Here is a 15,904-nt window from a genome sequence, read left to right on the forward strand (position 1 = left end):
ACTCCCCTGTTCCCCAAGCCGAAGAGGTTTTTTTTGTCTGCCCGCAGACTAATTACATACTAGATTACAGAAAAGCAGAGGAAAACAAATGAACAAAATTAGAAGAAGAAAAAAAAGAAATAACTTGCTTTAAAACTGACTATTTAGCCACCTATTCCTTTATTTTTATTTTAACTTAGAGCTTAATTTTCGAATTTATCCAATAATTTACAATAACGATCTCTAGATGTAATCACGAAGGCGGGACAAATCAGCGAGTCACGGTCCAAGGAGTGTAATGAAACGTTTTAGTGCCGTAGGCTTAGAAACAAGGTCGGGTATCTGGTCTAAGGTTATCCGTTGCGCGTTGCACAATATGTGGTCATTTCGCCCCGTGAAAAGTAAACAAAGCTTGCGACGATTAGCGTGTGGTTATCTACTTCATTGAAGTGAAAAGTTTGGGGGTAAAACTTTTTGGGATTATTGGCACGCGTTGAATTATCTATACATTGAAAGTACTGTAGTGCACTCCCGGCAGTATTAGATCAGAAATTTTCTAAAGATTTTCCAAACCTAATAGTGACCTACTTCTGCATAAACTTTGTTCTTTTTTTGAACTTGGCAAAACAATATACCTCAAATATAGCCCAGCGCTATGTGCACTTGTATATAGGTTTTTAATGTGTTTTCATAACTTTTCTTGCGAGAGATTATGTTTCTTTAGCGGCATTATCTATGTGTCCTGGTTTCCTGTTACGATCATCATCAGGTACACTGATTGATTTATCACAAACAGCAAAATATTTTTTTAATGTGGATATTCATTCCTTTGGCAGGTTTTTCTTGATCGCATTGAACTTAAGTTTTTTAAAGGATCTCAACTTTTTGTTTTCTTTTTTCTTGGAGAAGCTTAAAACTTAAAAAATGGAAGTAGATTTTTCTTGCGGAATAGCATTTCTTGAGACTATTTACCTGAACCTAATGAGACTTATTTTTTTCTAACACAGATCAAAAGCCAATGTAGTGCCGGGTTTGGGAGAAATTCCACTAAAAAGCCATTACACTACCTTTCGGATTTTATCGAAAAAAAGTCACATTTGTATCTTGAAGCTATTTCCTCAAAAAAGCCATATTAGTGTCAGATGGAATCATCGAGGAAAGCCAGTTCAGTGTCATTTGACGCGGAAACCATTCCGGTGTCTTCAGATTTGAATTGATCGACAAAAGCTCTCCAATTCATCGTCATGGAATTAATCCGAAATTTCTAAATTCCAAAGAAAAGCCATTTTATTGCAAAAATTCCGGGAAATGCGCATTCCTCGTCAAACATTTCTTCGGTTATTTTTCGAAGAAAAAAGGTATTTTACAGCAGTAGAAGCTAGCACCGACTGTCGCGGTTTCTGTAATTTGATGACGGAATGAACCCGACCGTTGGTATGTCAAGGGATGCCGTCTTCGTGTGCGTATTATCTAAGGAGCTTAGTACCACCGACTGTGGGCTGCAGCGTCGAGTAAACAGCATATCTTCTTTCATCGTAATTACTATGAAAAAGAACACCAGAACACCTCTAAAAGAAGCTGCAAAACCTGCCGGACGGAATATAATTTAGGGATGGGGGAGGAGGGGGGGATATCCTGCTAATGTTTGCTAATGGTCCATTCCTAATCATTTTGCTTGCAAATGTCAGTATTCTGACCCATTTGAGCGTTTTTACTAGGAAAGCCATTTCCGTGCTGTTTTGAAACCCTTTAAAATTTATTTCTCAAAAGCCAGTTAAGTGTTGTGGAATTTTATTCGAAAAGCCATTTAAATGTTTTCTATTCCTCTAGAAACTTTGTTGCATGCTGATCTGAATGCAAAAACATCTACCTGTAAATCCACCTGCCTAGAAAAACCATTTGAGTGTCGTCAAATTCTTCTGATACTCGGATTAAAAAAAGAAATACTATTAACATAAAAGCCATTAAGGTGTTCGCTTGTAAGGAAACCATTTGGCTGTCGTTGAATCCCGGGAAAAGCCATTTTAGTGTCAGAAAAACCCAATTGCTACGATAAAAGTAAAGGGAATGTTTAAACTAATCATTTCATAGACTCTAGACTTCAATAGTGACCGCGTAACGAATCATAATTTCATTAGGAATCAAAAGCGAACAGTTATGAAGGATGAAATCGAATTTAGCAAAATCTGATAATGTAGTTTTTGACCTTGACCTTCAGCGGTGTCATTAGCAACAAGCGGATCCTTGAAGGGACTTGAAGGGTCAAGCTCTCCCCTGCTGTGTCTTCCGATTCGCATTAATTGAAAAACTTGATTATCGTATGATTGAATTATTGCGCATTTCAGAACTTGAGTAGAAAGGTAAACGATAACTGCGCATGCGCAATATCTTCTATGTAGACGATACGGACACGAGTGAAAAACGTCTGCGCATGCTCTTAACCCGTATTCAAATTAGTCAAAACATATGTAAATTTGACTTTCAAACGTGCCTGATAAGTAGCAGATATTATGGATGTATGCAAATGAGATGCAAATGACACAACAAGCATTGTATCGACCCCATAGCCTCACTTGTATGATTCTTAAAACAAAAGAATTTCTCATTGCGGGCTCAACTTTAACAACAGCTATTGAACTTTACAAAATGCCAAAACTTAGTGTCCATGCTTGAAACTTAATTCTTAATTCTTTCATATTGTGTTTGTTAATACAGTATCTTGGTCTGACAAAAGTATACTCTCGAAGTTTTTTGTATACTTGGAGAAAACAAACATTTATTTTCTCACTCAAACTCTTCAAAATTCTTGTATATCATTTACTCAGGGTTAACCTAGAATCAGTGTTTAAATATTCACAAATACCAACAGTAAAGTAAAGAATGCACAACTTCAACAATACAAACACTTTGAAATTCCACGGACCTTCACTGGAACACGTGAATATTCTGCACAAAATAGGAGGCTAACCCCGAGCAACAGAGAACTCGTAACTGGAGTATTGTGAATTTGACTAAATAGGGTGAATATGTAAATGCTTAGCGCTGCCGATCATGACACTGATCATGCTCGATTGCCTGCCTGCCTGCCTGCCTGCCTGCCTGCCTGCCTGCCTGCCTGCCTGCCTTCCTTCTTCTTTTTTGACTGATATTGATGGTTGTTTTTCAGAAGGAGATGCTGATAAAAATAATGGTAGCGACGTCACGCCGACGTCACCCTCTAGCCCAATCCCCACCACGGCAGGAACGGAGGCCTGGTGGAATGTCCGCTTACCCAAAGACATCATCCCGTACCATTATGAGGTGTTGCTGGATATTGACTTGGAAAAGTTGCGTTTCGATGGCAACGTGGAAATCATTGCTAATATGACGTCACCGACCAAACTCGTTCTGGTGCATGTTAATGAGATGAACGTCACTTCCGTTAAAGTGCAGAATAAGAAGAAGGAGGGTTAGTAGATATATTGGTATTTATTAAATTTTATGCTACAAATACCAACGGTAAAGTAAAGAATGCCCAACTTCAACGATTAAAAATATTTGAAATTTAACGGACCTTCACTGGAACACATGAATATTCTCTACTTATTGTACACTCAACAAAATTACTCGACTCGGATTGGTCGAGAGGAGTACAATTATAGCGTTAATTGTATTCCGTAGGAGTACCGAATTAAGTCGCTATGGCAACACGGCCAAAACAATGTCAAAACAATTATTTTCTATCATTTTGTACTTAAAAAGCATAGATAAAATTCTAAAGCCGTAAGAACTAATCTTTTTTATGCATTTCAGTTGCACGATGGACTGGAAATCGGCCGCCAAAGAGACAAAGATGAACGGCGTCGCTTCGCATTTTTTACTGAAATTTTGTTGAGTGAACTATAAACAAAAAATCGCATGATCTCGTACAATTTGGAATTAATAGACACTCGTAATGTTTTGAAAGTTCTTTAATTGTACTCGCCTAAAGGCTCGTGCAATTACAAGAACTTTCAAAACATTACTCGTGTCTATTAATTTCCAAATTGTACTCGAGATCGTGCGATTTCCTATACAAATTCGAGACTAACCCTGAGCAACAGAGAACTCGTAACTGGAGTTTTGTTTACCGAGAGACCGCTAGACCATGCTGGCCATCAGAGACCTATTGCTCAACTAAAGGTCTGATGTATATCTTAATGAATAATCATTTTCCTTCACCAGATCTGGCCATTGATAACCACTTCTTCTTCAAGAAAAACCAATTCTACGTGACGGAAATGAAGAACACTCTAGAAAAGGGACAGATTAGTATTAAAATGAACTTTGAAGCTTTTCTAACCAATTCGTTAAAAGGACTTTACAAGAGTCAATACCTGCATAAGGATGGAAAAAATGTGTAAGTAGGCTGTGAATACACACCCACCCCTCCCTCGAGACATTTGACCTACCCCCTTACCCACTCCTCCCCTGAGACAATGGTCAATATTTCAAATGTTTTTCAGCACGATCGCAACGACACAGTTTCAGCCCACGGATGCACGCAAAGCCTTCCCTTGTTTTGATGAACCACAACTTAAAGCAACATTCACTGTCGTGCTCGTCCACCGACCTGACTATATCTCCATCTCCAACATGCCAATCACTAAGAGCGAGACAAAAGGTGGCAAAATGTATGACTACTACAAGAAAACGGTCATTATGCCAACGTACTTATTGGCCTTTGTGGTGTGTGACTTTAAGTACAAAGAAATCACGTCCAAAAATGGAGTGAAGGTATGGATCGCGTGACTTGTGATTTCATTTAATAAGCCTTTTCATAGTTTAAGAATGCGATTTTATCCCGAATTTCTAGACAAAAGAAGATGAGAAATTCGGGATAAGATCGCATGCGCAGTGGAATCGATTCTTAAACTATGAAAAGGCTTATAGATGACCCTTTGCATGTGTTGTCAAAGCAGCTCAATATAGACCCCTAGATATGCTTCGCTTGACACACACAAAGGTTTCTGTACGAGGCCACGTGCGAAATATTAATTAAACAATTAATTATTTTTCTCCTTTCACGAATCACTGAGCATTATGCACGAACCCTTGCATTGAAACCTTTATGCGTGACATGCGAAGCATATCTCAGAAGTGGGCTATTTGGAGGACAAAACAAAATCTCATGACAATTGGAAACCTATTGTTATGTCCTCCAAATTGAACTGCTAGGAGTCTAGATCTCATTTAACAGAGTGGGAATGCAGCTAAATTTGGAGGAAATAATAGGTTTCCAATTCTCAGGAAATTGAAATTCTTTTGTTTTGTCCTCCAAATTGAGCTGCTTTGACGTCACATGCAAGGGATCTATTAGCCAATCATAAACATACTACGCGTCAAGGTTCGGATCACGTGACAAATGAGGTCATAGAATTAGCCAATCACATCGATACGTACGCGTCACTCGACTTGTGATGTTTTGTATGTTACAGATGAGATTCTACGCCCCACCAGATCAGGTCGACCAGTTGGAATATGCTGTATCAATTGGAGGCAAAATTATGACATTTTTTGAGCAATACTACAACATCAGCTACCCGTTACCCAAATCTGGTAAGTTGGTATATTTTCTTCCGTGCTAACATGATTTACATATTAATATGACACATTTCAACGGGCATTTCAAGCTTAGCGAGCGACATACACCATAGCTGAAAGCATTCCTAGTAAAGAAAGATATAATACTCAAGGGAATGACACATTGTCTGAAATGGAAAAACATTGCACCATAGCTGAAAAGCATTCCTAGTAAAAAAAGATATAATACTCAAGGGAATGACACACGTTCGTTTATAACCTAATGAAAACCTTGTATTTTTATGTTTTCTAGACATGATAGCAATTCCAGATTTCGCGGCAGGCGCCATGGAGAACTGGGGACTAATAACGTATCGTGAAACGGCGTTGCTATGGAAGAATGGCTCGTCTTCTGAGACCAATAAACAGAGGGTTGCTACGGTAATCGCTCATGAGCTAGCACATCAGGTATTAATAGTTTTCACGTCGGCCATGTTGGAGGAATTTAACAAAAGAATTGTCAATGAATTTTTTTGTTATATCCTCCAACATGGCCGTCGTGTTTTTTTTGTTATTTAATTCTCTTGGGAATGGTTGAAAACCATCATTATAGTAGTGAATTCTGTTAGACTGACTATGTGAAAAAGTTAACAACACACAATCAGTGCAAAATTTTGCAGGTTTACGGTCTACTGAGATCCACTGAACTTAGGGCGCTTTCCTGAAGTCGAACCGACCAGTCTAAGCGGCAAGTTCTCAAAATGGTACGTGTCGGTTCTCATTAGTTTTGAGACCTTGGCTAACTAGTTCTAAAGAACTGAACTAGCAGCTCGGACTGGTAGGTTAGACATCCTGGAAAGCGCTCTTAGAATTCATATCATATATCTGTGAAAAAGTTAAGTCACAAAATTGTACAAATTAGTGCAAAGTTTTGTAGGTCTACGGTCTACTGAGGTCTACTGAACTTATACTTAATAGAAATCTTAGAGTGCATACCATATATCAGTGAAAAAGTTAACTCACAAAATTGTACTAATTAGTGAAAAGATTTGTAGGCCTACGGTTTACTGAGGAATACTGAACGTACTACTTTGTGCACAATTTGTGCAATATCTTCCTAAAGTTTTTCGCGAATATATGGTATGCACTCTATTGATTATCGGTAGCAGTTGATTAATAATAATCTTCTAATCGGAGAACGACTACGTCCGTGTTCGTTCCGTGAGCTTTTCACAGTCATACGAAAGCTGCTCTGAGTGGCTTCGCCAAGGGCGGATCCAGCCAAAATTTTAGGGGGGGGGGTAATTGAGTTTAGGGGGGCTAATTGAGTTTCTTTCAACAACACAACGGAAAACAATAAAAAAGCACCTAATTCTTCAGGTTTTTCTTTCTGCTGAAGTGGGGCTTCAGCCCGCCTTTGCCCCCCCCCCCCCTGGATCCGCCCTTGTTCGCCTCTTCCCGAGGCAGTGGTCAAAACGGGACGGGGCGTCTTCTTACTGTTATTTGTTGTCTAGTGGTTCGGTAATCTTGTAACGATGAAATGGTGGGATGATCTTTGGTTGAACGAGGGATTCGCAAGTTTCGTTGAATATCTTGGGGTCGCTGCCGTTGAACCTGATTGGGCCATGGTAAGTTTTATAAGTAATTAAGAATAGTTTAATAATATCTTCATAATAGTTTCATAATATCTTAATAATAGTTTTATAATATCTTAATAATAGTCTAATAATATCTTAATGATAGTTTAATAATATATTAGTAATAGTTTAATAATATCTTAATAATAATAATCTAATATTATCTTAATGATAGTCTTACAATATCTTAATAATAGTTTAATATTTTAATAATAGTTTGATAATATCTTAATACTAGTCTAGTAATATCTTAATAATAGTCTAATAGTATCTTAATAATAGTTTCATAATATCTTAATAATAGTCTAATAATATCTTAATAATAATCTAATAATACCTTAATAATAGTCTTACAATATCTTAATAGTCTAATATTATCTTAATAATAGTTTAATAATATCTTAATGATAGTTTAATAATATCGTAGGGGAGGTGACTACCCTTGCAAGGTCGTGTACGACGAATCTCACCGTGTTAATACCCATGCGCAAGTGACGTCAAACACGTGGTCACGTGGTGGCGCAAAAAAATTTCATTGGGTGTTCGCACCTTAACTTTATAAAATCATTTGCTTTAGAACGAACAGTTCGTGATATCTGACATGGCAACAGCGTTCAGTCTTGATGGCCTAGCGTCCTCTCATCCAATCAAAGTCGACGTCAATCACCCTAATGAAATCAACGAGATATTTGACTCCATTTCTTATAACAAGGTATGGGATCACTGTGGTGATAGTTACTAACTGATGGTATACCTGTGGTGATGGTCATGATTTGATTGGACGTTTCTATTGGTTACTAATTTTAGCTATGGGAATGGTTGCTAAGTAACAGTAACCATGGTGATTGTCTAAAAAATTTACTTTTTTTCCCCACAGGGTTCAAGTATACTGCGCATGCTCGAAAGTATTTTAGGAAAACCTACGTTTGTGTCAGGTTTGACGGTGGGTCGAGTATAGTGCGTGACTTACAGTGTTGTCACGTGATACCAATAGTGTGACGTGGGTGTACATTGTGTGACAGTTATCTTGCGTGCAAGCTAATAAGCAATTATATAAAACATTAACTCCAAGCATGTCAGAGTTGTGTGACAGAGAGTGACTGAGAGCAAGTAGATTACATGACTGTGATATTATATAATGTAATGCGTGACGATGTCTGCGTGACATATGATCTCACAAAATAGTGTCGTTAAATATTTTTTAACCTTTTTGACACAGAACTACCTCAGAAGACATGCCTACGGGAACGCAGTAACAGATGACTTGTGGAACGCCCTAGAGAAGGTAAGAAATAACGGACGGTCCACCTAGATCTACCGTTTGTTGCCACTATAAAATTCAATTCAGCATGTGAAAAAAAAAAACTACCCCTACCCTCCCCTCCCATAACATACTCACAACCTGACAAAAACAAAATCCATGTTTTAGTGACCGAAAGTCATGGACGGACCAAATAATTTTTTTCACAGGAGAGTTGTTCAAGAGGCAAGTGTATTCCTGTCAAGCAGATCATGGATACGTGGACGCTACAGATGGGTTACCCTGTGGTTGCAATGAAGAAGAAAGATGGTACCCACTATACGATGACTCAGAAACACTTCCTTTATGACCCGAGTGCTAATGTTAGTGCATCAAAGTACAAATCGCCCTTCAAGTAGGTGCACGTTGTAAAATAATATGACAATATTTATTGATAAATAATTGGCATCATTATCATCAGCCATCATCATAAACTTTGTCATCATCTCGTTCAGTATAACATCATCATCATCACCATCGTCATTATCATCGTCACCACCACCACCATCGTCATCATTATCATTACCATCATCATCATAATCATTACCACCATCATCATCATAACCATCATTATCATCACCATCGTAATCATCACCATGATCACCAACATCATCATCACCACCACCACCATCGTCATCATAATCATTACCACCATCATCATCATAACCATCATTATCATCACCATCGTAATCATCACCATGATCGTCAACATCATCATCACCACCACCACCATCGTCATCATTATCGTAATTATCATTAATAAGGATATTTATTTATATATATCGAAAACTCAATATGGCATTTTCAAATGCGCTTTGATCATTATCACAAATATCATCATCACTATCATTATCATTATCGCCGTTATCAACATCAACCATTCTTTTTAAGATCACTCATTTTTCTGTCCTCTTTTCCTTTCCTGTAGCTACAAGTGGGTCATTCCTTTCACATACAAGACAAGTGCGCAAGCGTCACCCCAGAACGTCTTCCTGAACAAAAGCTCTGGTAAGTGTCATCCACCTCTCTACAACACACTAATTCCAAATAAATCTGCTGTGAGTTAGCCATGCCCTGACTTAGATCAGCCCAGAGGTTATTGCAGGGTTCTATCTATGAGTTAGCCGTGCTAACACTACTAACAGAACGTAGGCTCTTATGACGATAGTTCTATCAGCCAACAATATTTTTTAATATTCTTTAACAGCTGATATTGTTTGGGATGGTTCTGGATGGATCAAAGGAAACTATGGACAGAATGGCTTCTATCGAGTAAACTACGCTCCTGAACACTGGGTTGCGTTAACACAGCAACTGATATCAAACCATGAGGTATTAATCTCAATAATATCATGCATTGCGCGCTAAAACCGGAAATGTTTAAACCGGAAGGACTATTCTTAACCGGAAGTAAGGAATTTTTGGAGGGTCGACACAGCAACTAATATCAAACCGGAAGCAAAAATCAGCATAGAAAAAAAAATTTTTTTTTTTGCACATTTTAGCATAAAACTACTAGTTATAATGTTGAAAATAAAAATTATAGGATAAAAGCTGCTAATTCGATGTAAAAAAAGGTTTTCGCTCCGGACAATCCAGTTAACCGAAGTCCAGTCCAATCCAGCCATGCTCGGTTCCGGATTTTCCAAAATAAAAAATCGGCCACAATTCGGAATTTAGAAGCCTGAACAGAATTTTAGAGGTTGGGCATGCTTTTTCTATTCATTAAGATCATCCAAACCCATTCAAAAGCTGCAAATTCGACGAGAATATTTTTGGCGATTCAAGATCCCGTTAACGGACGTCCAGTCCATCCATTGTCGTACGGTTCCCAATTTTCAAAAATAGAATAATGTCTGTAAATTCAGAGTCAACTTTTAATGGTTGGGTTATGATTTTGGTATATAGTACCCTTTCAAAATCTAGAAATTCGACGATTTTTCGTTTCGTTTTTGTTTTGAATATTGGCGGTCCAAGGTACTAATCTACACGATTCAGGAAGCGAATTCGAAAGCTCGTGATATTATAATGATGGGGGTCATTGGCTTGTTTCATTCTTTTTTTCAGATGATTCCCATCTCTGATCGTGCTGGGTTGATTGGAGACGCATTCAGCTTGGCCAGGTAGGTGTTTGTCCTTTCTATCGAATTAGTGAACGACAGAAAGACAAAGTCCAGACAGAAAAACAGACACACATATCGACAGAAAGACAGACAGAAAGACAGAAATAAAGGCAGACAGACAGAAAGAAAGCAGACAGACAGACAGACAAACTTGTGATGTTTACAACGTATTTCATCTATTTTCCAGAGCAAAAATGATCAACTACTCCGTGGCATTAGAAACTACAAGCTATATTAGAAATGAGACCAAATGGGTCCCGTGGGATGCCGCTCTCACTAATCTAAACTACCTGATAAGAGTGTTATCCGAGACACGACCTGCTTACAAATATCTCCAGGTAAACCTCTTAGTCCACCCTCCCCCTCCTCTCCCCTCTTCACATCCCCACCCCACCCCCTCACACCCCGCCCCTCACCCCCACCCCCCGTAAGACTCACATTTCCATTTCATGTGGAGATTCTTAACAGAAAAATCGAAATGTTTGAGAAATTTAATATTGTTCCACATCAAGATAACCAAGCTTTGTTATTGAATAATTATCTCAATGGCTTATACTGATGGGACTCCTGTGGTTTTGGCGGGAAAATTTTGCCCCGAAACGCGCGCGCGCTTATCACAACCTTTGCGAGAAAATGGTTCTCTCGAAGGTTCATTCTCTCAATGGTTTATACTGATAGGCTTTGGCGGGAAAATTTGGCGCCAAAACGCGCGTGCGCTCGCCGCAATTTTTTTCTTGGCAGGACTTCTGCTACGTTACTGTTCTCTTCATACTAACGAAAGCGTTGCATTGAGAAAGACTGATATATTAAACGTAACGGAATTGAGTCTCGCAATTTAAACATGTCATGACCTATTTTATGCCCCTTTTCGTTGCAATATAGAATTGTGTACTAAATTGTTGCTTTGATTGATTAGAAATATCTAGTATATCAGGGAGAGCTGCAGTTCAACAAACTTGGCTTCACAGATACTGGTTCTCATCTCGACAAGTATGTCGTTAGAGTAGATTAATTTTGTAGGACTTTTACTGTCGTTCTACTCTAACCATAGTAAAACCATAGAATTCGAAATTCGAGAACACGTATTCTTCGATTGCAAGTTACGTCATCTCGGCCTCTTAGGGGAGCGTTGGTGCCATTTAAGAAAAGATTTTTTATCTGCATCCATTGTTAACAGCACCACAATAGACGACTTTCATAACTCAGTTTTTTCAGATAGAGAAAATGAAGCCTTTTTACCAGAAACTATTAATGCTATCTGAGACAATACTTCACGAAAACTATTTCCAGAAAATTTTGTAGAATTTGACTGCGTACCAAAGAAGTTATGAAAGAACGAAAATAGAGAGTTTTGTATGTATTTATCACTGGAAGCCTTGGTGGCCTCGTTTTGGTGCATTTTCAAAACTTAAAATGCTCACATCTTGTAAAGGATTTATCAATTTAAGAAGAAACTCACACGCCTTATCTAAATCAACAAGATCAATAATTTGAAAGGGTTTTCACTCCAAAAAACATTGATTTTTAATGTTTATGTAAATTAGCAGCAGCCAGTTATGAAAGTCGTGTGTGTCATCATGCTTTTGTCTTTTAACTCTCTTGGGAATGTTTGCAACCCATTAATTGAAAGTCTATAAAAGCTATCCAAGGAGATGAAATGATGAGAGGGAAAAAAAGTATATTTATGCAAATAAACCCACGGTTAGAGTAGAACAACATTAAATAACATATTTTTTGAATCAATCAAGGTGCACGAAACCTCGGTAGAATGAATAATCATTTAAAGTCGATAAAACAAATCCAACCAAATGAAATTAAACGAGTTATTTTGTATCTGATTCAGGTACAATCGTGGCGAAATGCTTTCCATCTACTGCAGAGCAGGAAATAAAAAATGCCTTGAACCTGCTCGGGAGTTTTTCAGAAAATGGATGGCCGACCCAGACAAAAACCCGTACGTAGTTTTCGTTTGTTGTTGTTTACATGTAATGAAACTAATCGAACTGTGCAACTACATGACCAACTAGATGACTGACTGACTGACTGACTGACCGACCGACCGACCGACCGACCGACCGACCGACCGACCGACCAACCGACTGACTGACTGACCGACCGACCGACTGACCGACCGACCGACTGACTGACTGACAGCCGCTTACCAAACGAGTGATTGATTGATTGATCCTTCCCCAGTGTCCCATCAAACTTCCGTTCCCTAGTGTACTACTATGGTGTCGCCGGTGGTGGAGAAGAAGAGTGGAATTTCGTCTACGAACAATTCAAAAAATCTAATGTCGCTACAGAGAAACAAAAACTGATGTACGCAATGGCTGCCTCCAAAGAACCTTGGATATTAGAAAGGTATGTAGCATGTACTGGGATCCCTATATCGTATATCCCTAGATCGTATATACAATGAATATATATGTTTGTGGACGCGGGGTTTTTGTGTTTCTGTGTATATATGTATATATTATACCTAATTTTCTCCTTTCTTTTATTTATACTTGTAGGTTCTTAATCGCATATTTAAGTATAGATTTTATTTATATTTTCATAGATTTTGAATTGCTGAATTGCACTGGTTTATACCAGCTGTTCTATCGTGTCCAGCTGATCGTTTTTTTTAAAGGATAGATAAAGATATTATTATTATTATTATTATTGTTATTATTATTATTATTGTATCCCTGTGTTATGTAATATCATGAGATATGTCTAAGAAACAAATCAGTGCATGGTTTTAATATTCTCTTTTGTCAATTCAAGCAACTTTCAATTTGCATGTTATGGTTGCTATGGGTAACTAACTTTTTTGTTGCCATAGATACCTGACTTACTCCCTCGATCCTACCAAGATTCGCCCCCAGGATTCAATTCGGGTTGCGTCTTACGTAGCAAACTACAACAGCATTGGAGGATAGTTGGCTTGGAATTTTGTCCGATACAATTGGGACACGTACTTGAAAAGGTAATATAAATACATCAATTTTACTAATTTGTGCCAATTTTCAACTGCTGGGTTACCTGTGCATACTGTGGAAATAAAGGCAAATCTATCTATTGAATATATGATTTCATCTACATGACGTCATCGTCAACCTTATTTTCCTCGTTCTTGTTTTTTTTACTAGGTATGGTGGAGGTTTTTTTCCGTTTAGTTCTCTCATTGCCTCGGTTACCAGAGGATTCACTAGTGAATATCAGCTTAAGGAGGTGAGTAAAACAAACATTGACAACACAACAAAATGGCGGTGATGACGTCACATGGGAAACTGAATGATTCAAATGACAAAGACCTGGCGACCATGTTGTGTACATAACAAGAGAAGCTAACGAGAAATCTTTTGTTAACGTACACCAACATGGCGGTAATAACGTCACATGGAAACAAACTGAATGATTCAAATGACAAAGACCTGGCGGCCATGTTGGTGTACATAACAAGAGAAGGTAACGAGAAATCGTTTGTTATCGTACACCAACATGGCGGTGATGACGTCATAACTGAATGATTCAAATGACAAAGACATGGCGGCCATGTTGGTTTACATAACAAGAGAAGATAATGAGAAATGTTTTGTTAACGTACACCAACATGGCGGTGATGACGTCATAACAGAATGATTCAAATGACAAAGACATGGCGGCCATGTTGGTGTACCGTAACAAGAGAAGCTAACGAGAAATCTTTTGTTAAAGTACACCAACATGGCTGTGATGGCTTGATATAAAAATATGACGTCAAGTGACTCATAAAAACTCATAAAAACCAAAGTTAATCTTCAATCATATGTATATATATTTCTTTCTGTAATTTTAGTTAATAGCATTCAATGCCAAACATCCAGACGCGGGTTCCGGCACCCTCGCCCTCAAGCAAGCCTTAGACCGAGTTAAAGCAAACATCAAGTGGCTTGAAGATAATGAAAACGAAGTGGAAACATGGCTAGAAAAATTCCTTAAAAAGCGTGCTTTACTGTAGAAAACTTTTGTTTTTGTTAACGATTCGGCTTTCCAAATTGATTTGTTAAGATGGTGGATCCCACAATTCCATACGTGCTTATACTTCTTATGAACTTTGGAAGGATAAATCTTTTTTTTTTAGTTACTAAGGTTTTTCAAAAGATGTACAGTATGGACTTTGTATTCTCCATCATGATAACCACAACTTGATCACGGACAGACAGACAGACAAGATATTTGGCAGTCTCACACATTAGCCCCATCCTCATAATCATACAAGCTTTCGTCATGTAATAGGCCCTTTGCACGGTCACGTGTCTGTACTGGACTGCAAAATTTATGTTTTTATATTACATTGGTGATTCTTTTTAGGTACTTGTAAAGAACTGAAATGAAAACATGTGTGTCCAGTGTGTTACGAAATGCAGTTTTATTACGATCTCTCGAAACAGGTTGTAGAAAGTTTGTTTGCAGTCCAGTATGTTTCAACCATGGGAATCAAGATGTTCATTCATTTGCTCTCAGTGAATAAATCAGCACGTGATTGCTTAGCTGCAAAGGGCCTATTTCAAAATTCGTAAACGGGTTATTGATAGCAATTCCGAGATAAAACTTGTTCGAGTTGGCATTGCAGTGCATTGTGGGGTCGTTTTAGGGGACAAAAACAGATAGCATCTTGGAAAAATGTACCCAAAAATAGATCCACAAGGCATTGCGACTACAACTCGAACCACGTGTAACTGTATGACTGAACGAATGGTATATCGATGAACGAACTCTTTTGCTATTTTTATATGGCTGTTATGTGTTTGTATTTCAAACCTATTGGCAATAAGATACATTCATGTTAATGAATCTTTTCATCAAGTGAAAATGAACCAATAGAAAGAATCTCTGGTATTTATGTTTGTTATCATCATGGGCACCGTTTGATGCTATTTTTCGAATGCCATTTGCTATCGTTTGTTTTTGTGCGCGCGCATACTCCGCGCGCTTTACGTTGTTTGCTCGCTTTTTTTCCTTTCTTTTTCTCTTTGAAATGTATTAGAGTGTAGGCATTTTAACCCGTGAAATAAAAAATACTAGTCAACGTGTAATAGTCAAATAAACACAAAAGAAAACAATGGAATTATGTTCTACCAAAGTGTATCAGTGTAATATCTGCACGGCATTAGTGACTTTACTCTATTTTATTTTTTATTTTATTAGATTTCAATTTCAATAAATTTTTTTTATTTCTTATTCTGGTGACCGCGACCAATTTCATGCATAAACAGTTCTTCGCAAAACTGCAGCGGCTCCCTTCCTCATGAGGTTATGCCTGTAGATTCTTCCCGAGATTTTTGGCGGTTCCG

At 38.0% G+C, this 15,904-nt stretch overlaps 1 protein-coding gene across 1 annotated transcript in view; it reads left to right on the forward strand.

Moving 5' to 3' along the window:
- LOC116295370 (glutamyl aminopeptidase) overlaps positions 1–15,693 on the forward strand; it is a 30,709-nt gene extending 15,016 nt beyond the window's left edge. Inside the window, exons 2-21 of the mRNA XM_089027851.1 lie at positions 3,146–3,427; positions 4,183–4,357; positions 4,464–4,734; positions 5,436–5,556; positions 5,834–5,988; positions 7,035–7,148; positions 7,735–7,869; positions 8,035–8,100; positions 8,377–8,442; positions 8,628–8,812; positions 9,386–9,465; positions 9,665–9,789; positions 10,525–10,580; positions 10,768–10,918; positions 11,497–11,570; positions 12,424–12,534; positions 12,777–12,944; positions 13,411–13,554; positions 13,718–13,799; positions 14,407–15,693. Of these exons, the coding sequence (XP_088883977.1) occupies positions 3,146–3,427; positions 4,183–4,357; positions 4,464–4,734; positions 5,436–5,556; positions 5,834–5,988; positions 7,035–7,148; positions 7,735–7,869; positions 8,035–8,100; positions 8,377–8,442; positions 8,628–8,812; positions 9,386–9,465; positions 9,665–9,789; positions 10,525–10,580; positions 10,768–10,918; positions 11,497–11,570; positions 12,424–12,534; positions 12,777–12,944; positions 13,411–13,507 (2,432 nt within the window). The 3' untranslated portion in view covers positions 13,508–13,554; positions 13,718–13,799; positions 14,407–15,693. The remainder of the gene's footprint in view (positions 1–3,145; positions 3,428–4,182; positions 4,358–4,463; positions 4,735–5,435; positions 5,557–5,833; positions 5,989–7,034; positions 7,149–7,734; positions 7,870–8,034; positions 8,101–8,376; positions 8,443–8,627; positions 8,813–9,385; positions 9,466–9,664; positions 9,790–10,524; positions 10,581–10,767; positions 10,919–11,496; positions 11,571–12,423; positions 12,535–12,776; positions 12,945–13,410; positions 13,555–13,717; positions 13,800–14,406) is intronic.
- Positions 15,694–15,904: the final 211 nt, after the last annotated feature.

This window comes from Actinia tenebrosa, unplaced genomic scaffold (assembly GCF_029948245.1).
Source record: "Actinia tenebrosa isolate PJP-AT-01 unplaced genomic scaffold, QUT_ActTen_1.0 PGA_scaffold0__85_contigs__length_37466705, whole genome shotgun sequence".
Lineage (NCBI taxonomy): Eukaryota > Metazoa > Cnidaria > Anthozoa > Actiniaria > Actiniidae > Actinia > Actinia tenebrosa.